Source organism: Sarcophilus harrisii, chromosome 1 (genome assembly GCF_902635505.1).
Source record: "Sarcophilus harrisii chromosome 1, mSarHar1.11, whole genome shotgun sequence".
In the NCBI taxonomy this organism is placed as follows: domain Eukaryota; kingdom Metazoa; phylum Chordata; class Mammalia; order Dasyuromorphia; family Dasyuridae; genus Sarcophilus; species Sarcophilus harrisii.
The window spans coordinates 339,801,286-339,817,741 of NC_045426.1; the positions used below are offsets into that span (position 1 = coordinate 339,801,286).

The window sequence follows — 16,456 nt, forward strand, 5'->3', positions numbered from 1 at the left end:
GGGTCATAATCCACCCTCTCCAGGATTATTATTTGTGTGATTGGTCTCCAGTACCACCACATGTGTTCTCTTCTCCTCAGGGACTTGAGCACAATTCAGGTGCCCCTAAGAACCCCCACCTGCACTCTCTAGCAAGACCTATCCCAGCCTGCCACGTTACCTTGCTCTGACTCAGAAGGTGGTGTAATCTGGCTTCAGAGCAATAATTAAAAAGTAATTGAAAAATAAAAAAAAAAATTTTTTTTTAATTCTTTCTCTCTTCCTTTTTTTGTGAAGTATTTCGGGTTAAGTGACTGTGGTCACATAGCTAGTAAGTGTAAAGTGTCTGAAGTCGGATTTGAACTCGTGGCACTCTATCCATTGCAACATCTAGCTGCCCTATTAAATTCTAATGACTCCCTATTGACTATAGGATCAAATATTGTTTCATATGTATGCTATCCTTTTACAATTTCTATTTTTAAAGTTTTATTATGTACATAATTATTAGAACAGTAATGCATTCTGTAATTGGCAAACAAGTAAATATGCACATTGGGAGTTTATACTAAAAAAAAAAAAATTGTTGATAGGAGTATACAGTCAACACGTTTGGAATCATAGTTTAGTGACTATCATCTCTTGTTCTAGTCCCTTTTTTGTATCAAATAGTTGTCCTTCATTCTCTGTGAAGACTGTAGCATGCCAGTCCAGGATGGCTGTCACAGAACAAGCTTTTGTTTAGAATAATCTGGGATTATGTTCCATGTAAGTGTTTCTGATTTCTAGTGACTGGTGTTCTCTCAGTCACCATATGTGAGAAGGCAGGACTTAACCTTCAGGATGAACAAAACTGTGTTGAGGTGCTTTGTTTTTGTTTGCTTCCCCAGGAAGAGGGGATGCTGTTAATAATAACTTTGGGATTGAAAGCATCCACTAGTCTACCTCTAGTTATTCCTTTCCTGGCTTATAGCAGATGTCTGGCAGCACTTAGCATATATAACTTGAAGAAATATTGTCTAGTCCTGATGGTTGAAACCATTCATATTCTGACCCATTTTTATTTCTCTGCCCCAGTTTATTTTTTTCATTATATTATATTTTCATAAGAAAATATGAGCACAGTTTTATCCCTAACCTGATACAATTTTAAAGTCTCTGGGTCAGAAGGATCTTCATTTCCACTGCAGTAAGCACTTTGCTTCACACACACAATAGGCACCGAATAAATGTTAATGACTGATTACTGGATTCTTCACTTTTTTCTTTACAAAGTAATGAGTCTTGATTGATGGCGCTGTTCTTAAGGGTATTTAAGAACAAGGCCTATTGCCTTTGTGCTGAGCCATTAGTCATTTGGGGCCTTCCAGAGTCGAGGGCTTTCTTAGAATCCACCAACAAGATCCAGGAAAGCCCAGATTGAGATAATGTACCTGACACTGATCCTTAAAACTAAAACTGAAAAAATGAAAACAGTCCCTCTAGTTCACTTGGTATAAAAGAAACTTTCTTTCCAGTCCCCAAAGATGCTATAAAGGCTTCTTTAGAAGAATTATTGTTACTAGAGTTAAAAGGAACCTTGGGGTCATTTAAAACAACTCCCTCATTTTACAGATCAAAAACTTGAAGTCTAAAGAGGCTTGGGAAGTGTTTGGGAGGAGCGAGTGCTTGTATGTTGTGTGCTCATATGTACACACTCACTTGAATGAATGTGTCACAGTTTGAAATGAGAAATTCTTCAGTTCCTGTAGACCCTAAAGGGAGTGTGGAGAGAGGGAGGGAGAGAGAGGAAGAGGGAGATTTCCTTGCAGTATTAAAAAAAAATGATGAAAACAGATTCAAAGTTTTGCTTTTCATTGCCAAGTTCTTCCTAGTGTGTTGGCAATAAGAGACAGCAAGACTTAAGAAAAATCAAGCAATCTAACTCTCCCCTAAATTAGACTAAATCTACTTTCCAAACTACTGTGATTTCTTATAACTGTAATTTGACCTCATATGCAGACTCTTCAGGGCAAGAGGAATGGAGCAGTTAACTCCAAGGGCAGTTTTAATAGCTAGCATTTGTAAATACCTAACATTTATATAGCCCTTTAAGATTTGCAAAATGTTCATTGTCTCATTTTTTTTCTCACTACAACCCTGGGAAATAGGTACTGTTATTAATCCTTATTTATAGCTGAGGAAACTGAGGCACAAAGAGATTAAGTGACTTGCTTGCCCAGAACCCCAAGTTCCTTAAGAGAATGTCCATTCATCTCTGAAGTGTCAACCCAGCTGACTGGTAGAAAATGTGAGCTGCCCTTTCAGCCAATAGTGTCTCATGGCTGATTTTGGATACTAGCCCATATTTTATCTTCATATCCTATTCATCCATCCAGAACTGACCCAGGATACTCCATCTCTAAGTATGTGAGGTCACATTTGAACTCAGGTCGTCTTGATTGCAGGCCCAGCACTCTAAGGATGAGCTACTAGTTGCCTATATTTTGATGTATTCTATTCTCCCAGTAGAATATAAGTTCCTTGAGGGCTGAAACCCTTCTATTTTTGTCTCTGTCCCCAAGATCTAACTTAGTACCCCTGCACATAGTAAGCATGTAATATGTCGCTAAATTGACTTGAAAGGGAGCATCTTCTCCATTTGGACCATATGATATATATTTTAACAATTGGCAATATTTGGCCTGGTAAAGAGATTTAAGCAATATATGAGTGAATGAAAAAGCATTTATTAGGTACTTAACTATATCCAAGCCAGGGCAGTTAGGTGATACACAAAAACTAAACAACAACAACAAAATATCTTAGCTATTAGGCTAAGTGCTGGGGATACAAGACATTAAAAAACAAAAAACAATCCCCATACTCAATGAACTCATGTCCTAATAAGGGAAGACAACATATATGGAGGAGTAGTGGCCAGGTAAGGGAGTTTTAGTCTTTGATAGTCACAGAGATAGTGAGTTTATTTTTTTTATATGATAGAGCAATAATAATAATCCATAGTTAATAGATTTAATTACTGTTCTCAGAGCAAACAGTAGGAAGGATGGTAAATGGCTAGATGGTAAATACATGGTAGCAGGCAGATAGTGGAGTATCCTGGGTCAGTTCTGTATGGATGAATAGGATTTGAAGATAAAATGTGATCTAGTATCCAAAGCCAGCCATGAGATAATATTGCCTGAAAGGACTAGCTCACATTTTTCACCAATTAACTGGGTTGACACTCCAGAAATGAATGGTCCACTTCTCTAGGGACTAGGGACACAGACTTTGGAGAATCAAAGTGTTGTGTCCAGGACCACATGATAGATGCTGACCCAGATAGAGAGATTCAGAATGGTGGCTTAGGTGAATGAGTGAATGAAGTACATGTCCCTTTCTTCAAATACCTGAAAAGTTATTCTAATAGTCCCTGTGTTTATCACATTTTGTGGATTACAATTCAGTTTAAGAAGGCAGGAAAAACAAGGGAGGGAGAAAAATGAATGTTAATTGAAAAAAATTATTAAGGGCTTCTGTTGAATATTCATTCCTTCCTATATGCCAAGGCACTATACTCTGCAGTGGGTATATAGCACAAACAATTTTTGCCTTCAGGGAATTTCCCTCTGCTCATAAGTAAATATGAAGGGATCTGAGAAGAGCAAGGTCATTAATCAATTGGAAGAACCCAGAGGCCAAGAGATAGCCTGATCTGATCTTTGAAGGAAGTGAGGGATTCCAGAAAAGTGAGTAAGAAGAGAATTCTGGGAATAGAGACAGACCTGCAAAGTGGTTTACATGTTTGATACCTTTTGTCAGAAAGATAAGACTTGACTCTGCTTTCCCCTGCAGGACAGAATCAGAGCCAAAGTTAAAAGTTTTCTGCCTGATAAAAGGAAGAACTTGGAGTTATGTCAAAAAATAGAATGTCGTGCCTCAGGGGAATAGTTAAGTTCTTCTTCTGGAGGGATTTAAACAGAAGCTAGATGACTACTTTCAGGGTCATTGTGGAAAGGCTTCTTCATTTGATTAAGATGACCTCTCATTTCATCTGAAAGTTTTTAAGATTTAATGGTTTTAACTAAGTTGTTGAATGTATCTAGATTTTTAGGCAAACTTTTTTTTTCTTGCCTGAGGATACAAGAGGACAGGCTTAAATTGTAATCATGTAAGGATTAGGTTTAAACATCAGAAACATTGCAATGGTGTCCAATGCAGACACCAGAATATATTCCTAAGGAAAACTTATAGTTCCATGAAACAGATGTTCAAGACAGGCAGCTTGCTTGAGAGGACATTTTGAGTGGGTTTTTTTGCCCTAGGTTTAAGGGATAGACTAGATCCTAGCTTCTTAAACTATGGGTCCTGACCCCATATGGGGTCTTATAACTGAATGTGGGGGTCACAAAATTATGATTTATTATCAGTAAAGTTTTGCTTTGTATCCTTTTATATCCCTATATCTCCAGGGTCATGTAAAAATTTATTGGGTGAAAAGGGGTCACAAGTGAAAAAAGTTTTAAGAACTCCCAGCTAGATGATTTCCAAGTCTGCATTTTACTTTATCCCTTTCCCCATTCCAGGCCCTCATCTGCTTTGACAATGTTCTTGGCACTGAAGATCGAAGAGGCAGGTTAAACGAGGGAAGGATGAGTTCCGATCTCATTGTCCAAGGCAAGCAAAGCCTCTTTAAGCCCAGAATCTTCTCCTTTTCTCTGCCTCTCCCAGTAAAGCAGTCACCATCCCTGCTGCAGCTTTTCTCCTGTCTGGATGAGGGAAGACTCAGTAAAGCTAGGAGTGTTATTCTAACTTTATGAATCAGCTTTCACCAGGGTGCAGTCAACCCCTGTCATCTCAGAAAGCTCTCTTTGAAGAACGTCAGGCAGCAAAGGGAAGATTGTCCCCACAGGCAGGGTTGGGAGCTGCTGGAGCCAAAGACCAAAGGAAAGTATGTAAGTCCCTTTGCAAATCTATATAAAACAAGAATGATTTTCATCTCTTTTAAGTATGGCCTTGTTAGCAAGCCAGTGATGTGAAGAGGTCTTTCTGGGGATTTTCAATCTGTGATCCTTACCCCTGAGTTCTTTGAGCTAGAAGCCTCCTTGGAAGCCAGAATATTAGGGGACAAATGGATAGGATGGAGTGAGGTCCGGGGACTCCTTCTTCCTTGTCAGTAGAAAGCAGCTTGTTGCCGGGATTCCCCTAGTTCAACAATTGTTATTCCTCTAGTAGGCTATTAGCTGTGATTGCTTTAGCCAGTGTTAAGGCTATTGGTCAACTTAAAGGAAATTAAACTATTTCTATAGTGATAACTTTGGAAATTTTCATTTGTATTTCATCCAGAAATATTGTCTTCTTTTCTGTCCCTGCCATTTGATATCTGGCTTTCATCTTTGTATTGATCACCCCTTGAGTCACTCATTTGCAGCTGCAAAAATAATTCATCTTCATCTGACCACTTGTGTCCAAACTCTAAGTTTCTGTCTTGTGAAATCATGGCATGAAAGAAAGTTGTCCTTGGATCCAAGAAACTCAGGGTTCCAGTCATGGCTTAGCAGCCTCTGGCTGTGTGAGCCAAACAGCCTCTTAAAGTCCTTTTAAGAGTATATTTCGTAGAGAAGTTGCTGAAATCACAGGTCTTCATCCTGCCCTCATCCCCCGTACTTCCCTTTCTGACTTGCATTCTTTTACTCAGGCCTCCCAATTGGTCCTGTAGTTTTGAGGAGAGAAATTGGAAGATGGAAAGGGAGGTGGATTTTATGGAGCTAAAATTGACAAATTTTGGAAAGTTGGATATGGGTGGTAAGGATAAAGAATTGGAGATGACATTGAGTTTGAAAATCTGGATGAGGAGGAGGATTTTGCCAGATATGGAGAAATAGAGGAGAAAGTGTGGGGCTGGGAGAGAAGGCAGGAAATGAGTTTAGTTTTAGACATATTGCAGTGACTATGGACTCTTGAAGATATCCATCAGGCTTTTGGTGATGTAGGACTAAAGTTTGAGAGATACTGTGGTCATTTAGATACATAGATATAAATACATACATACATACATACCCACATACATATATATGTACATACATGTATACATAAATCTGGCAGTCACTTGAATAGAGAGATGATGGTTGAATCCAAAGTAGCTAATGGGATCACTATTAGAAAAATGTAGAAAGCGGTCTTGGGACAGAATCTCAGGATACATGCATAGTTAGTAGGTTGGCATATCAATGATGATCCAGCAACAGACTTAAAAGGGTGTTCAGATAGAAGAACAAAGAAAGAGCAGTGTCATTTAAAAAACAAAAATACAGGAAGAGGAGAGTATCCAGGGGAAGGAGGTATTCAGCAGTATCAGGTGCTTTAGGAAGGTCAAAAAGGATGAGGACTGAGAAGAGCTTTTTGAATTTGGATATTAGGCAATTAAGAGATCGTTTTTAACATTGGAGGAGGCCGGTTTCAGTTGCATGGTATAGGAAGACAGATTGCAAGGAGATGAGAAGCTTGTGTAAAGTATAAAAGTAAAGATTATGAATGTAGACAGTTGTTTCTAGAAGGTCCATTCTAGAGAACTTTTTTTCCCAACTTGTTACATTGTCCAAAGAAGGAGAGGTCTTTAGGACAGTAGCTTAAAGAGACAGTAACAACAAGTGAATTAAAAAAAATTTTTTTTAAGGATAAAGGAGATATGTATAAATAGCAAAGAAGAAGCCAGTAGATAAGGACAGGCTGGAAATTAATCAGAAGGCAAATGATTGGTTGAAATTGTCTATTTGTGAGCTTGTTAGCTCAGGGAAGAGCAGCAGGATTATAGGAACAAAGGCCTGAGTGGAGGAGTTGTTATTTGCAAAGAAAAAGGTCACTTTTTCTTCTGAGCTTGGAGCAAAGAAGGAAAGAGTAAGAGTTGTTGTAGAAGTAGTTTGAAGTATAGAGTTAAGGAAAAAAGTGAGCTTTCGAAGGATGATCTCAATATTTACAGGGAAATTAAGACCTGCAGGAGAGAAAACAGTTTAGGTAGATTGAGAGAAAAGAATATCAAGAACAAATATTGAATAGCATACCATATCAAAGTCTCTTCCTACCAATATTCCTTCTATAAAATGGAGATGTGACTCCTTCATGTAAGGAAAATTACAGTTTAGGTCAAAACCTGTTGGAATGCCTCCAAGATTACTGTGTGTCTGAGAGAAGAACTTAACAAGTATTATTATAATATCTGCCTCCTGAGTGATGCAAGGAGAACAACACTAAAGTGCCACTACTAACTTATGTATAACTTCAGGCAAATTATTTAACATTTCTTCATCTTAATTCCCTATTTGAAAAATAGATATAATATTTGCAATATTGTGATGTTTAAATGGAATTTTGGATATGTCACTGCTATGAAAAGTATAAAACTGTATAAACACAAATGATTATTGTTTTGAACCATCCTACAGCCAGTTTTTGTTTCAAACTTTTTATCGAGTGCTTACTAGATGGTAAGTGCTGTCAATCTCAGCAGATCCATCAACTCTGCATTAGAAAATCTGCTTCCTCTCTGTCCTACCTGCCCCCTGCCCCCCAATATCCCAGGGCACTACTCATGGTGCTTTTTGGCAGGGACTGCTTTGTTTCCCAGTGCATGACAACCTACTGTTATATCTGGCTTGGGATTCTGGTGTCCAATACTGCCAGCCCCTTAATGTAGTTTTGTTTGGGTTGCTTTTTTTCTTCTCAGAACAAAGTGAACTTTGTGGATGACAGCTTCCCCCCTGGTCCAGAGTCTGTGGGCTTCCCTGAAGGAGACAGTGTCCAGCAGCGGGTAAAGCAATGGTTACGACCTCATGAAATCAACTGTAGCATTTTCAAGGACCAGACAGTCAGTTGGTCAGTGTTCCGGACACCCCGGCCCTCTGACATCCTTCAGGGACTCCTAGGGAACTGCTGGTAAGGGGCCACATTCCCAGATGGTCTTTGGTATTGGAGAGGAATACTAAGTGTTATACATTCCCTTCCCATCACCCAAGGCTAAACAGATCTTTCTTGCTACATTAGCTTCAAGGTTTGTCAGAGTTTGTGATCCTGAGAGATGAAATATAAAGTGATAAAGAAGCCAGGAAATTAAGATAGCTTTTGCTCTCATGCTGGCAGTGATCTTCCTTCTGGCACTCCAGAGTGAGAGATCCACTTCCTCTACATTACAATGAAGAAGATTAAATGACACTTGCCAATAATCTGACTCCTACCCAGCTCACCCCAACAACACCCTCCTGGTGGGAAGAGTCAGCCTTCTGATCTCTTGGTCTTGAAGTAATGTGGAGTAAAGAGCGTATGGGAGACCTATCTTTTGGGGACCTTGAGCAAGTTTTTTGATCACTCTTAAGACTTGGTTTCCCCCCTCTGTAAATGAGGAGAATTAGATGATCTTCAACGTTCCTTCTGCTTCTGGCATATTATGATTCTAGGCTACAAGCTGGAGGCGACCTGTCAGCCTCTCACCTCCTGAAGACTTGTTTGAAAAAGATCCACAGACACTATCTTGGGCTGGAATGACTGTGGCTCTGGAGTGTGTGTGCTTCCACAGCCTCTGGGTTCAGTTGGCTCCTGAATTCCTAATCCAAAGAGGAAGGGGTTCTCCGCCTGTGGTCTGTGAATTTAAGGGGTCTGTGGATAAATAGATTTTGGGGGTCTCTGAATTTGGAGGGGAAAACCATTATGTCTTTATTTTCACTAACTTCTAACCAAAATGTAGCACTTTTTTCAATTAAAAAATCTTTTTTAAAAACTTATTCTGAGTAGAGGTCCTCCATGAATTTCACCAGACAACCAAAGGGGTTCACAACACAGGGGATGCTGTGGTTTGATCTGAAGCGTTCAGGGCCCCTTGTCATCTTCCCCCTTCCCCCCCAGAAGCTTAGGCACTGACCAGGACCTGCTCCTTTGGAGGTGGAAGAACTGGTTGGGGGTGGGGGGAGAGGTGAAATGTGCCCAAGACTGGCATAGTCAGGGTTCTGCATCTATTCTGAGGGACAAGGGAGTGGACTAGATAGGCTCAGGGCGATCTAGTTTGAGCTATCCCCTTTTGACAGGTTCCTCAGTGCCCTGGCAGTGTTGGCTGAGCGTCCAGAGCTGGTGGAGCGGGTGATGATCACTCGTACTCTCTGTCCAGAAGGAGCATACCAGGTTCGGCTGTGCAAGGATGGCACGTGGACCACAGTGCTGGTTGATGACATGCTGCCCTGTGACGAGTGTGGGTACCTTCTCTTCTCTCAGGTCAGTGCTTCCTTCTCCGCTCCTGCCAGGCCACTGGGCAGAGTGGGCTTCAGAGGTCAAAATACTAGGCTGCACAAAGCTCTAAGAGCTGCCAAGAGGGGCCATCCCTCCCTGGGCAGGAGCAGCAGAAAGAGCAGGTGAACATGACAAACAGTGGCCCGTGGCTGCCCACTGGGGGTGGATTCTCTGGAGTCAGGGGAACTTGGCGGATGGAGGGGAAGCCAACACTTTGGCCCTGGTATGCCATTGAAGCCATCATGCTCATCTTTCCATTCAGGCCCAGCGGAAACAGCTGTGGGTTGCTCTCATGGAGAAGGCTCTGGCCAAGCTGCATGGCTCATACTTTGCCCTCCAGGCTGGGCGGGCCATCGAAGGCCTGGCCACACTCACTGGTGCCCCCTGCGAGAGTCTGATGCTGCAGGTCAGCTCCACTAACCCCCGAGAGGAGCCCATTGACACTGACCTCATCTGGGCCAAAATGCTGAGTTCTAAGGAGGCTGGGTAAGAGGAGGTGGGAGGGGCTGCGTCTCGGCAGTCTTAGGAAAGTTGGGAGGAAAGGGGGCCCAAGAGGACAGTAGACCCTCCCTGTCTGAGGAGCTAGAGTGACTACTCAAGATCTATAAATCTGGATGTGGCAGGCATTTTGTGAGCCTTGGCAAGATGCTCTTTGGACCTCATTTTTTGTGTTTTGTTTTGTTTTAAGGAGAGTTATTTTGCTTTATTTGTGTTCTTGAACCATTAATAGCTACAGTTTCCAACTACCGTGAAGAAACAGATCACGGGCAAGTTTCAGAAAGAGCCAATAGTACATATGCAGGAGACAAAATGAGGGCTTCTTTAGCTAGAGTCTCATTCTCTTACCTGAGTGTGGACTTGGCAAAAACCCTTAACCTGGAGATAGGGAGAAGGGGAGGAAACTGGTATTGCTTTAAAATCTTGGGGGTGTCCCCTACTAGCCAAAGGTCAGATCCCTCACTTGAGATTGTGGGACTGGTGCTTTCCCAGGGCAGCAGAAAGGATGCAGGCCGATGCTCAGAATGTATTGGATCAACAGCATGTTATGGCCGCCTTCTTCTGTTCATGTCTTCTCTTCCAAAGAGTAGTGGGAATTTTAGGGCTTTATACTCACTTCAGGCTGTTGAAATCTCAAGATAAAATGCAGAAAATTCCTATATGCTGAGTTTGCAAAAAAGAGAAGAGCAGTCAAACATTCCCCTAACAAGAAGTGCTGCCTTTTGAGCAGCCATCTACCTATTTTAGTGGCACCTGGTTGCTGCCTAATTTGTCAGGGAGTTGAGACATTTGGGTTGGATTTAGTTCCTCTTCCTCCTGGCGATGTGAAGGGAATTACTACTTCTATCCCTCAGGACCTCAATTCTGCTGTCTGCTAAGTGTTAAGGGAGGGCAATGTTCTTTGGCTCCTTGCTTGGGGGGTTTTTGAGGGGGGGAGATGGTGCAGCCTTTCCTACTGCCTAGAAAAAACTTGGAAACTGGATTTCTGATCCTCCTTGTAATGTTTCCTATGTGAGTCAGAACAAATTATACATTTCTTTAACTTTTGACTTTCTTTCACTATAAAATAAGGAGGAACTGGCTTTAGTTGAAGTATTGAAATCCTTCAGGGACAGATATTTGTACCAGTCCAAAGAGAGCTAGGAAGAGTGGTCTAGTAAGGCATATTCTACTTGAGTACCACCACTACTGCCATTTCCTACTTTCTTGCTTTATGCCTTTCCCAAACAGGCTTGAACTTAATTATGTAACCCTGGGAAATTTCCTGGGCACCAAAATTGCTTCATAGTTACAATATGACTAGTGCTAACTTTTGGATTGGGGAGAAGTGGCTTAAGCAATAATTAGGCTCTGGGAATCCATCGGGACCCCCTCTGGTTGTCTCAGTGTTGGAGCCTATATGCAAGGATTCCTAAGCATTCTTCTCCCCCCCGAGTCTGGAGGTTGGCATTCTCCATTCTGGAAACTCTTTGGAAGTCAATAGTGAATCTTAGAAAACTTTTATCTGAGGGAGTTGGGAAAATGCCAGCTATTACCATGCCCAGCTTGTCTTATAGGAGTTAGAGGAATGTGTATTAAGTCTCTAGATTCCATTTTAGAACTTGTGCCCTAACAAGTGCCATCCCATAGACCTCAGAGTGCTGTCTCAGTGTTATGATTACTATACAGATAGCTTCCTCTTGTGGAACAGCACTGCATCAGAAAGTCTGCTGAGGGCTGGGAAAGGTGGAACGGCTCCCACTGTGGGGATAGAGAGCACTTGTCCAAGGGCCTGCAGTCTCCCCTGTTCCCCAAAAGGCTCGTTCTCAGCTGCCCGTCCTGGCTGAGTCCGGCGCTGCCCCGTCAGCATGGGCTGTGCTGTGTGTGTCCCTGCTCACAGGTTCCTCATGGGGGCTTCTTGCGGAGGGGGTAACATGAAGGTAGATGACGCAGCCTACGAGAGCATGGGCCTCCGCCCCCGCCACGCCTACTCCATTCTGGATGTCCGAGATGTCCAGGGCTTCAGGTGAGCGCCTCGCCGTGAAAGAAATGGCCAAAAAAGCCATGAGCTTAAGCCTGCAGAGCTTCTGGAGTCCTGAAGGTACCCGAATCCTGTCGCCAGGGAGCAGGGAGGGGAAGGGGGGCCCCCCTAGACTGTCCTGAAGTTCTCTGAAAGGCTATTAGCTTGTCTCCAGAGCCTGGGACATTAGTGACCGATGACAGCTTCTGGAGGCCTGCTGCCGGGCGGGGGTGTCAGGTGGGTCGCAGCCCGGCCCTCCTCATCTGTCATACTGCCTGCTTACAGGCTGCTCCGACTGCGCAACCCCTGGGGACGATTCTCCTGGAATGGCAGTTGGTCAGACGAATGGCCTCACTGGCCCGGACACCTGCGTCACGATCTGATGCCCCACGGCAGCAGCGAGGGGGTCTTCTGGATGGAGTACAACGACTTCATGAGGTGAGCGGGATGCTGGGATGGAGGAAACTTGTCAGGCCAGACGGCACGGGGCACTGTGGGGCTGTTACCTTGAGAACCCCACCTCTTGGGCAACGCCCAGGACGGGGGCAGGAGACTCGCATCACATTGTATCAAGTTGGCAACATTGAAACAGAACTTTGGGGAAGCTTCCTCTGTCTGTGGGGCAGCTTGCTCTCCATCTGAGAGTGAGGCCCGCCTGCCCCCAAAGGCTGCCCTGGCCTTTGACCTGGCCTGCACACTCAGCAGGGGCCGAGCTGCTGGCCAGAGACTCGGCCTGTGGTTCAGAACTGGCCTGATTATCAGTCTTCCTCTTTGCCCAATGAAAACAGCCCTTCTGCCCTCCCTTAGAGCCTTTGTGAAAGGCTGCCTCCCGCACCTCTGGTGCAGGGGTTCCCCCCCTCCCCTCCCCCCGGACCTCCCTCCCCTACCCCATTGGGCCCGGGCCAGGGCCAGGCCCTCCAGCACTTCATAGTGTCCTGGTGCTGATGGAAATGGCCTGTGGCTGAGAGTGAGGGCTTCCCCCGGGGGAGCTGTAGACCGTCATCAGAGCCGCAGGGGGAACCCGACAAGCCATGGCAGCCACTGTTTGTGGGCACAAACCGGGCCTTTCAGGCGTAGGGCGGGAAAGGGGGTTGCAGCTCTGTGCACAAGGCCGGCTGTTTGTGAGCCAAGCCTGGCTCCTGTGACTGTGCAGTGCTGTTAAAGGGGGCAAGACCCAGGACCCCTTGGGGCCGGGAAGTAGGTTGCATGGGGGTGGATCAGGATGTTTCCACCTGGTGTGAGTTGGGACTCAGCCATAGGACTGAAGAATGGGAGAGAGCCTCCTTCCCAGGGTGGGGCAAGAAGGGAGCAGCATTTAGCCTGTTTCTCCATCCATCCACATGAGGAGTTCGGTTTTCCTCAGGGTAGGGAAACAGGGGCCTCTGACCTGCAGGCCACCAGACGCGGCACTGGGGTACCTGGCCGAAGTCTCCCTCTGCCCATCTCCCACGAGCCGTCTGTGTGGGCGCCTTGCACCACCTGGTGGTGAATTGAAGCATCTACAAAAGGTCAGAAAGACTCAGATTTGTTGGGCACCTATTCTCCACAGGAGTCTAGGCTTGGAGCTGCTGGGATAGAGAGCAGAGAGGGGTACGGCAGAGCCCTTGCCTGCTTGCAGCTTGAAGTCTATGGGAGACATAGATTTCCCACGTCTCCATTGAATGCTTTGTACAGCCTGATGCTTCCAGGCATATTTCATGTTCTTGTCCATGTCTTACTTCTAGCCAAAGTGTTCTACTTGCTGTTCCTTGAATCCTTAACAGTCCATCTCTAGCCCCCTTGCCTGGGTGCCACCTTTTTTGATCCCTTGATCCATTTAAAGAATCAACTCCTGAGACCCTCCCCCTCCCCATTTCCTACTTGTTAAATGTTATTGTGTGTTCCTCCCCTATTACCTTGTGTTTACTTTTGCAGGGTGCAGGCCCCTAAAATTATAACGAGTATAAGCTCCTCAAGGGCAAGCACTGGCTTTCATTTTTGTCTGGAGAGCTCCAGCCCCCAGCATGGTTCTGTGCTTACTTAGTGCTTATTGAACGGGATTGAAAAAGCGTTGTGGGTCTAGCTTCATGCCGGTGCCCAGCAGGGTGAGGGGCTTTGAAGAAGACAGGGAGGAAAGGGATGGGATCCCTGCCATGAGAAAGCTAAGAACTTATTTAGGCAGTGGAAGCAAAAGCACAGAACAGAAATTAGCCTGGCATAGTCAAGAAACAGGATAGAATATGGCAGGGGAGGGGAAAGAAAGAGAGAAGAGGAGGAGAGAGGGGAAGAGAGAGACAAAAAAGAAGGAAGGGAGGGAGAAAGAAAGGAAGAAAAAGAGAAAGAAAATATAGGTTTGCTGAAGTAAAGAGTCTGAAGGAAAGAATTTTGCATCTGGAATCACAAGATTTGGGGGAATTTGAATTTCACTTTTGCCATTCCCTAAATGATTTCTTTTTCAGGTGTGAATTGGACTGTATGGCCACCCAGGTTCCTACAACTCTGAAATTCTGGGGAGGAAATTCTTATTCTTTGACTAGCAAGTTCCTTAACTTCTTTGTGCCTCAGGTTCCTCATCTGTAGACTCAAGGTTGTACTTCCCAGCTCATGGGGCTATGGAAGAAAAAGTGCTTTATAAATCTTAAAATACTATATAAATGTGAGTTAAAATAGTTATGTAAAGCTAGGTTCAAAGGTCTTGAAAGCTAGGCTGAGGACTTTGCATATAGAAAGCCACTGAATACTTAAGTCGAATAAATAAGTCAATTAGTAAAAAAGTATTTATTAAGTGTTTATCATACACAAAACTATATGATATGCACTGGAAGTACAAACACAAAAATTAGATAGTCCTGGCTCTCGAGAACCTACTTTCTTGGGGTTTGGGGTTTTTTGTGTATGAGGGTGTGAGGCATTTGGGATTAAATGACTTGCCTCAGGGTCATGCAGCTATTAAGGGCTAAGTATCTGAGGCCACATTGAAGCAAGTTCCTCCTGGCTCCAGGACCAGTGCTCTGTGCTCTGTACCAACCAGTTGCCTCAAGAACCTTATTTTCTAAAAGGAAGAGATATACATACATGAAACTGCTATGCAAGCGGGGATTCTTTGATTTAGAAAGTCATAAGAATGCCTTTTGGAGCCTTTGAGGAATAAATTGACATACTCTTTTTAATAGCAAGAGCAGTATTGATTTAATTGCTTACAGAACTAGAGGGGATGGGGAGGAAGAACTGAAGGAATGTATGAGAAATTAAATCGGCGATGTGTGCAAGATTGATTGAAGGCCTGTTCACTTGGTAGGAGGCTGTTATTGAATGGTGTGAAGTGGTAGAGGCTTGGATTAGCTGGGTGGTAGGTAGAAGGGAGTAGCAAGGGCAGTTTTAAGATCTCAGTATTATGGAGACTCCCGCTTCCCAGGGAATGAAGGGTCTCTGTGGTCAGCATTGCCGCAACCTCTAGGTTGCCCTCTCTCTTCAGATTCTCTGAAGAGCCTGAGCTGAGTTTCCAAAGATGGGGAGCCTGGCGCCCAGAGAAGTGAGCTGTAGCCATCATCCCCATGTAGGAAGGGCCAAGGGTCTTTGTGATTTTACTGTCAAGGTTCATCCAGTGAGTTGTATGGTCAACAGATTAGACCCCAGAAGATTTTACCTTCTCCTAATCTCACCTTTCTTTCTGCAGGTACTTTGATTCTGTTGATATTTGCAAGATCCACTCAGACTGGCATGAAGTGCGGGTGCAGGGTGCCTTCCCCAATAAGGCAAGCGGGCCCATCATGGTGACCTCCCTGACTGTGCTAGAACGAGCCACCCTGGAGTTTGCTCTCTTCCAGGAGGGGAGCAGGTAGGTGCCAAGCCAGTGGGTAAGGGAGGAGCTTAAGGGTTGTCTTGCTCTGGGGTTAGTCTGTACTCCTGCTTTGTTAACACTACTCAGCCCTCCCCAGAGGCTCAAGAGCAGGCTAAGATAGAGGAAGATGGGAAAGATCTTGGGCACCTTTGATTTGACTTTTGCATGAGAGTTTGGGAGGTAAGAGTATATCTAGGAAGATTTCAGGATAGAAAACAGTATTGAGAGTAGGCAGACAGAGAGCAGAATGAGCTCTGCTCTGGGCTTCTGCACCTTTCCAAGATACTGCTATGACACAGCAAGTCCTGTTTGGTGAGGCATTCTGGGTGGGTTTTCCTGCAAGATTCCTTCCTCAGTATGGGTAGCATCATTACACCCATCTCTACATTATGACTGTTGGGTCTACTTTGGTTTGTCTTTCCTTAAGCCCCTTAGTATGGCATTCCTCTTAGGAGAGATGGGCTTTAAGATTCCGACCAAAGCCTCCCCTCCCTACCCCACTGCAGACGGTCAGACACTGTTGACAGCCATCTCCTGGATCTTTGCATCATGGTGTTCCGAGCAACCTTCAGCAGCGGGAATAAGCTAAGTCTGGGCCGGCTCCTGGCCCACAGCAAACGGGCAGTGAAGAAGTTTGTGAACTGTGACGTGATGCTGGAGCCGGGGGAGTATGCGGTTGTGTGCTGTGCCTTCAACCACTGGAGCCCTGCCTTGACAGCTCAGGGTAAGGATGGCCGGGGCCGGCTCAGGCACTCAGCAGCCAGGGAGGGGGCACGGGCGAGAGAACACAGGGAGTGATGAGAATTTATCAGTGACTGAGTGACCGTGATCAAATTCTGTCACTCATCTGTGACTCTGTGTCCTCTTTTGTGAAATAAAGTGCTTAGACCAGTCAGTCCCTT

At 44.5% G+C, this 16,456-nt stretch overlaps 1 protein-coding gene across 4 annotated transcripts in view; it reads left to right on the top strand.

Moving 5' to 3' along the window:
- Positions 1 to 16,456, top strand: part of CAPN15 (calpain 15) — a 114,640-nt gene that overhangs the window by 95,143 nt on the left and 3,041 nt on the right. For all 4 annotated transcript variants that reach the window (XM_031945708.1, XM_031945706.1, XM_031945707.1 and 1 more), the window contains 7 exons: positions 7,688 to 7,896; positions 9,039 to 9,222; positions 9,500 to 9,723; positions 11,615 to 11,740; positions 12,020 to 12,172; positions 15,390 to 15,551; positions 16,061 to 16,278. In XM_031945708.1, the coding sequence (XP_031801568.1) occupies positions 7,688 to 7,896; positions 9,039 to 9,222; positions 9,500 to 9,723; positions 11,615 to 11,740; positions 12,020 to 12,172; positions 15,390 to 15,551; positions 16,061 to 16,278 (1,276 nt within the window). The remainder of the gene's footprint in view (positions 1 to 7,687; positions 7,897 to 9,038; positions 9,223 to 9,499; positions 9,724 to 11,614; positions 11,741 to 12,019; positions 12,173 to 15,389; positions 15,552 to 16,060; positions 16,279 to 16,456) is intronic.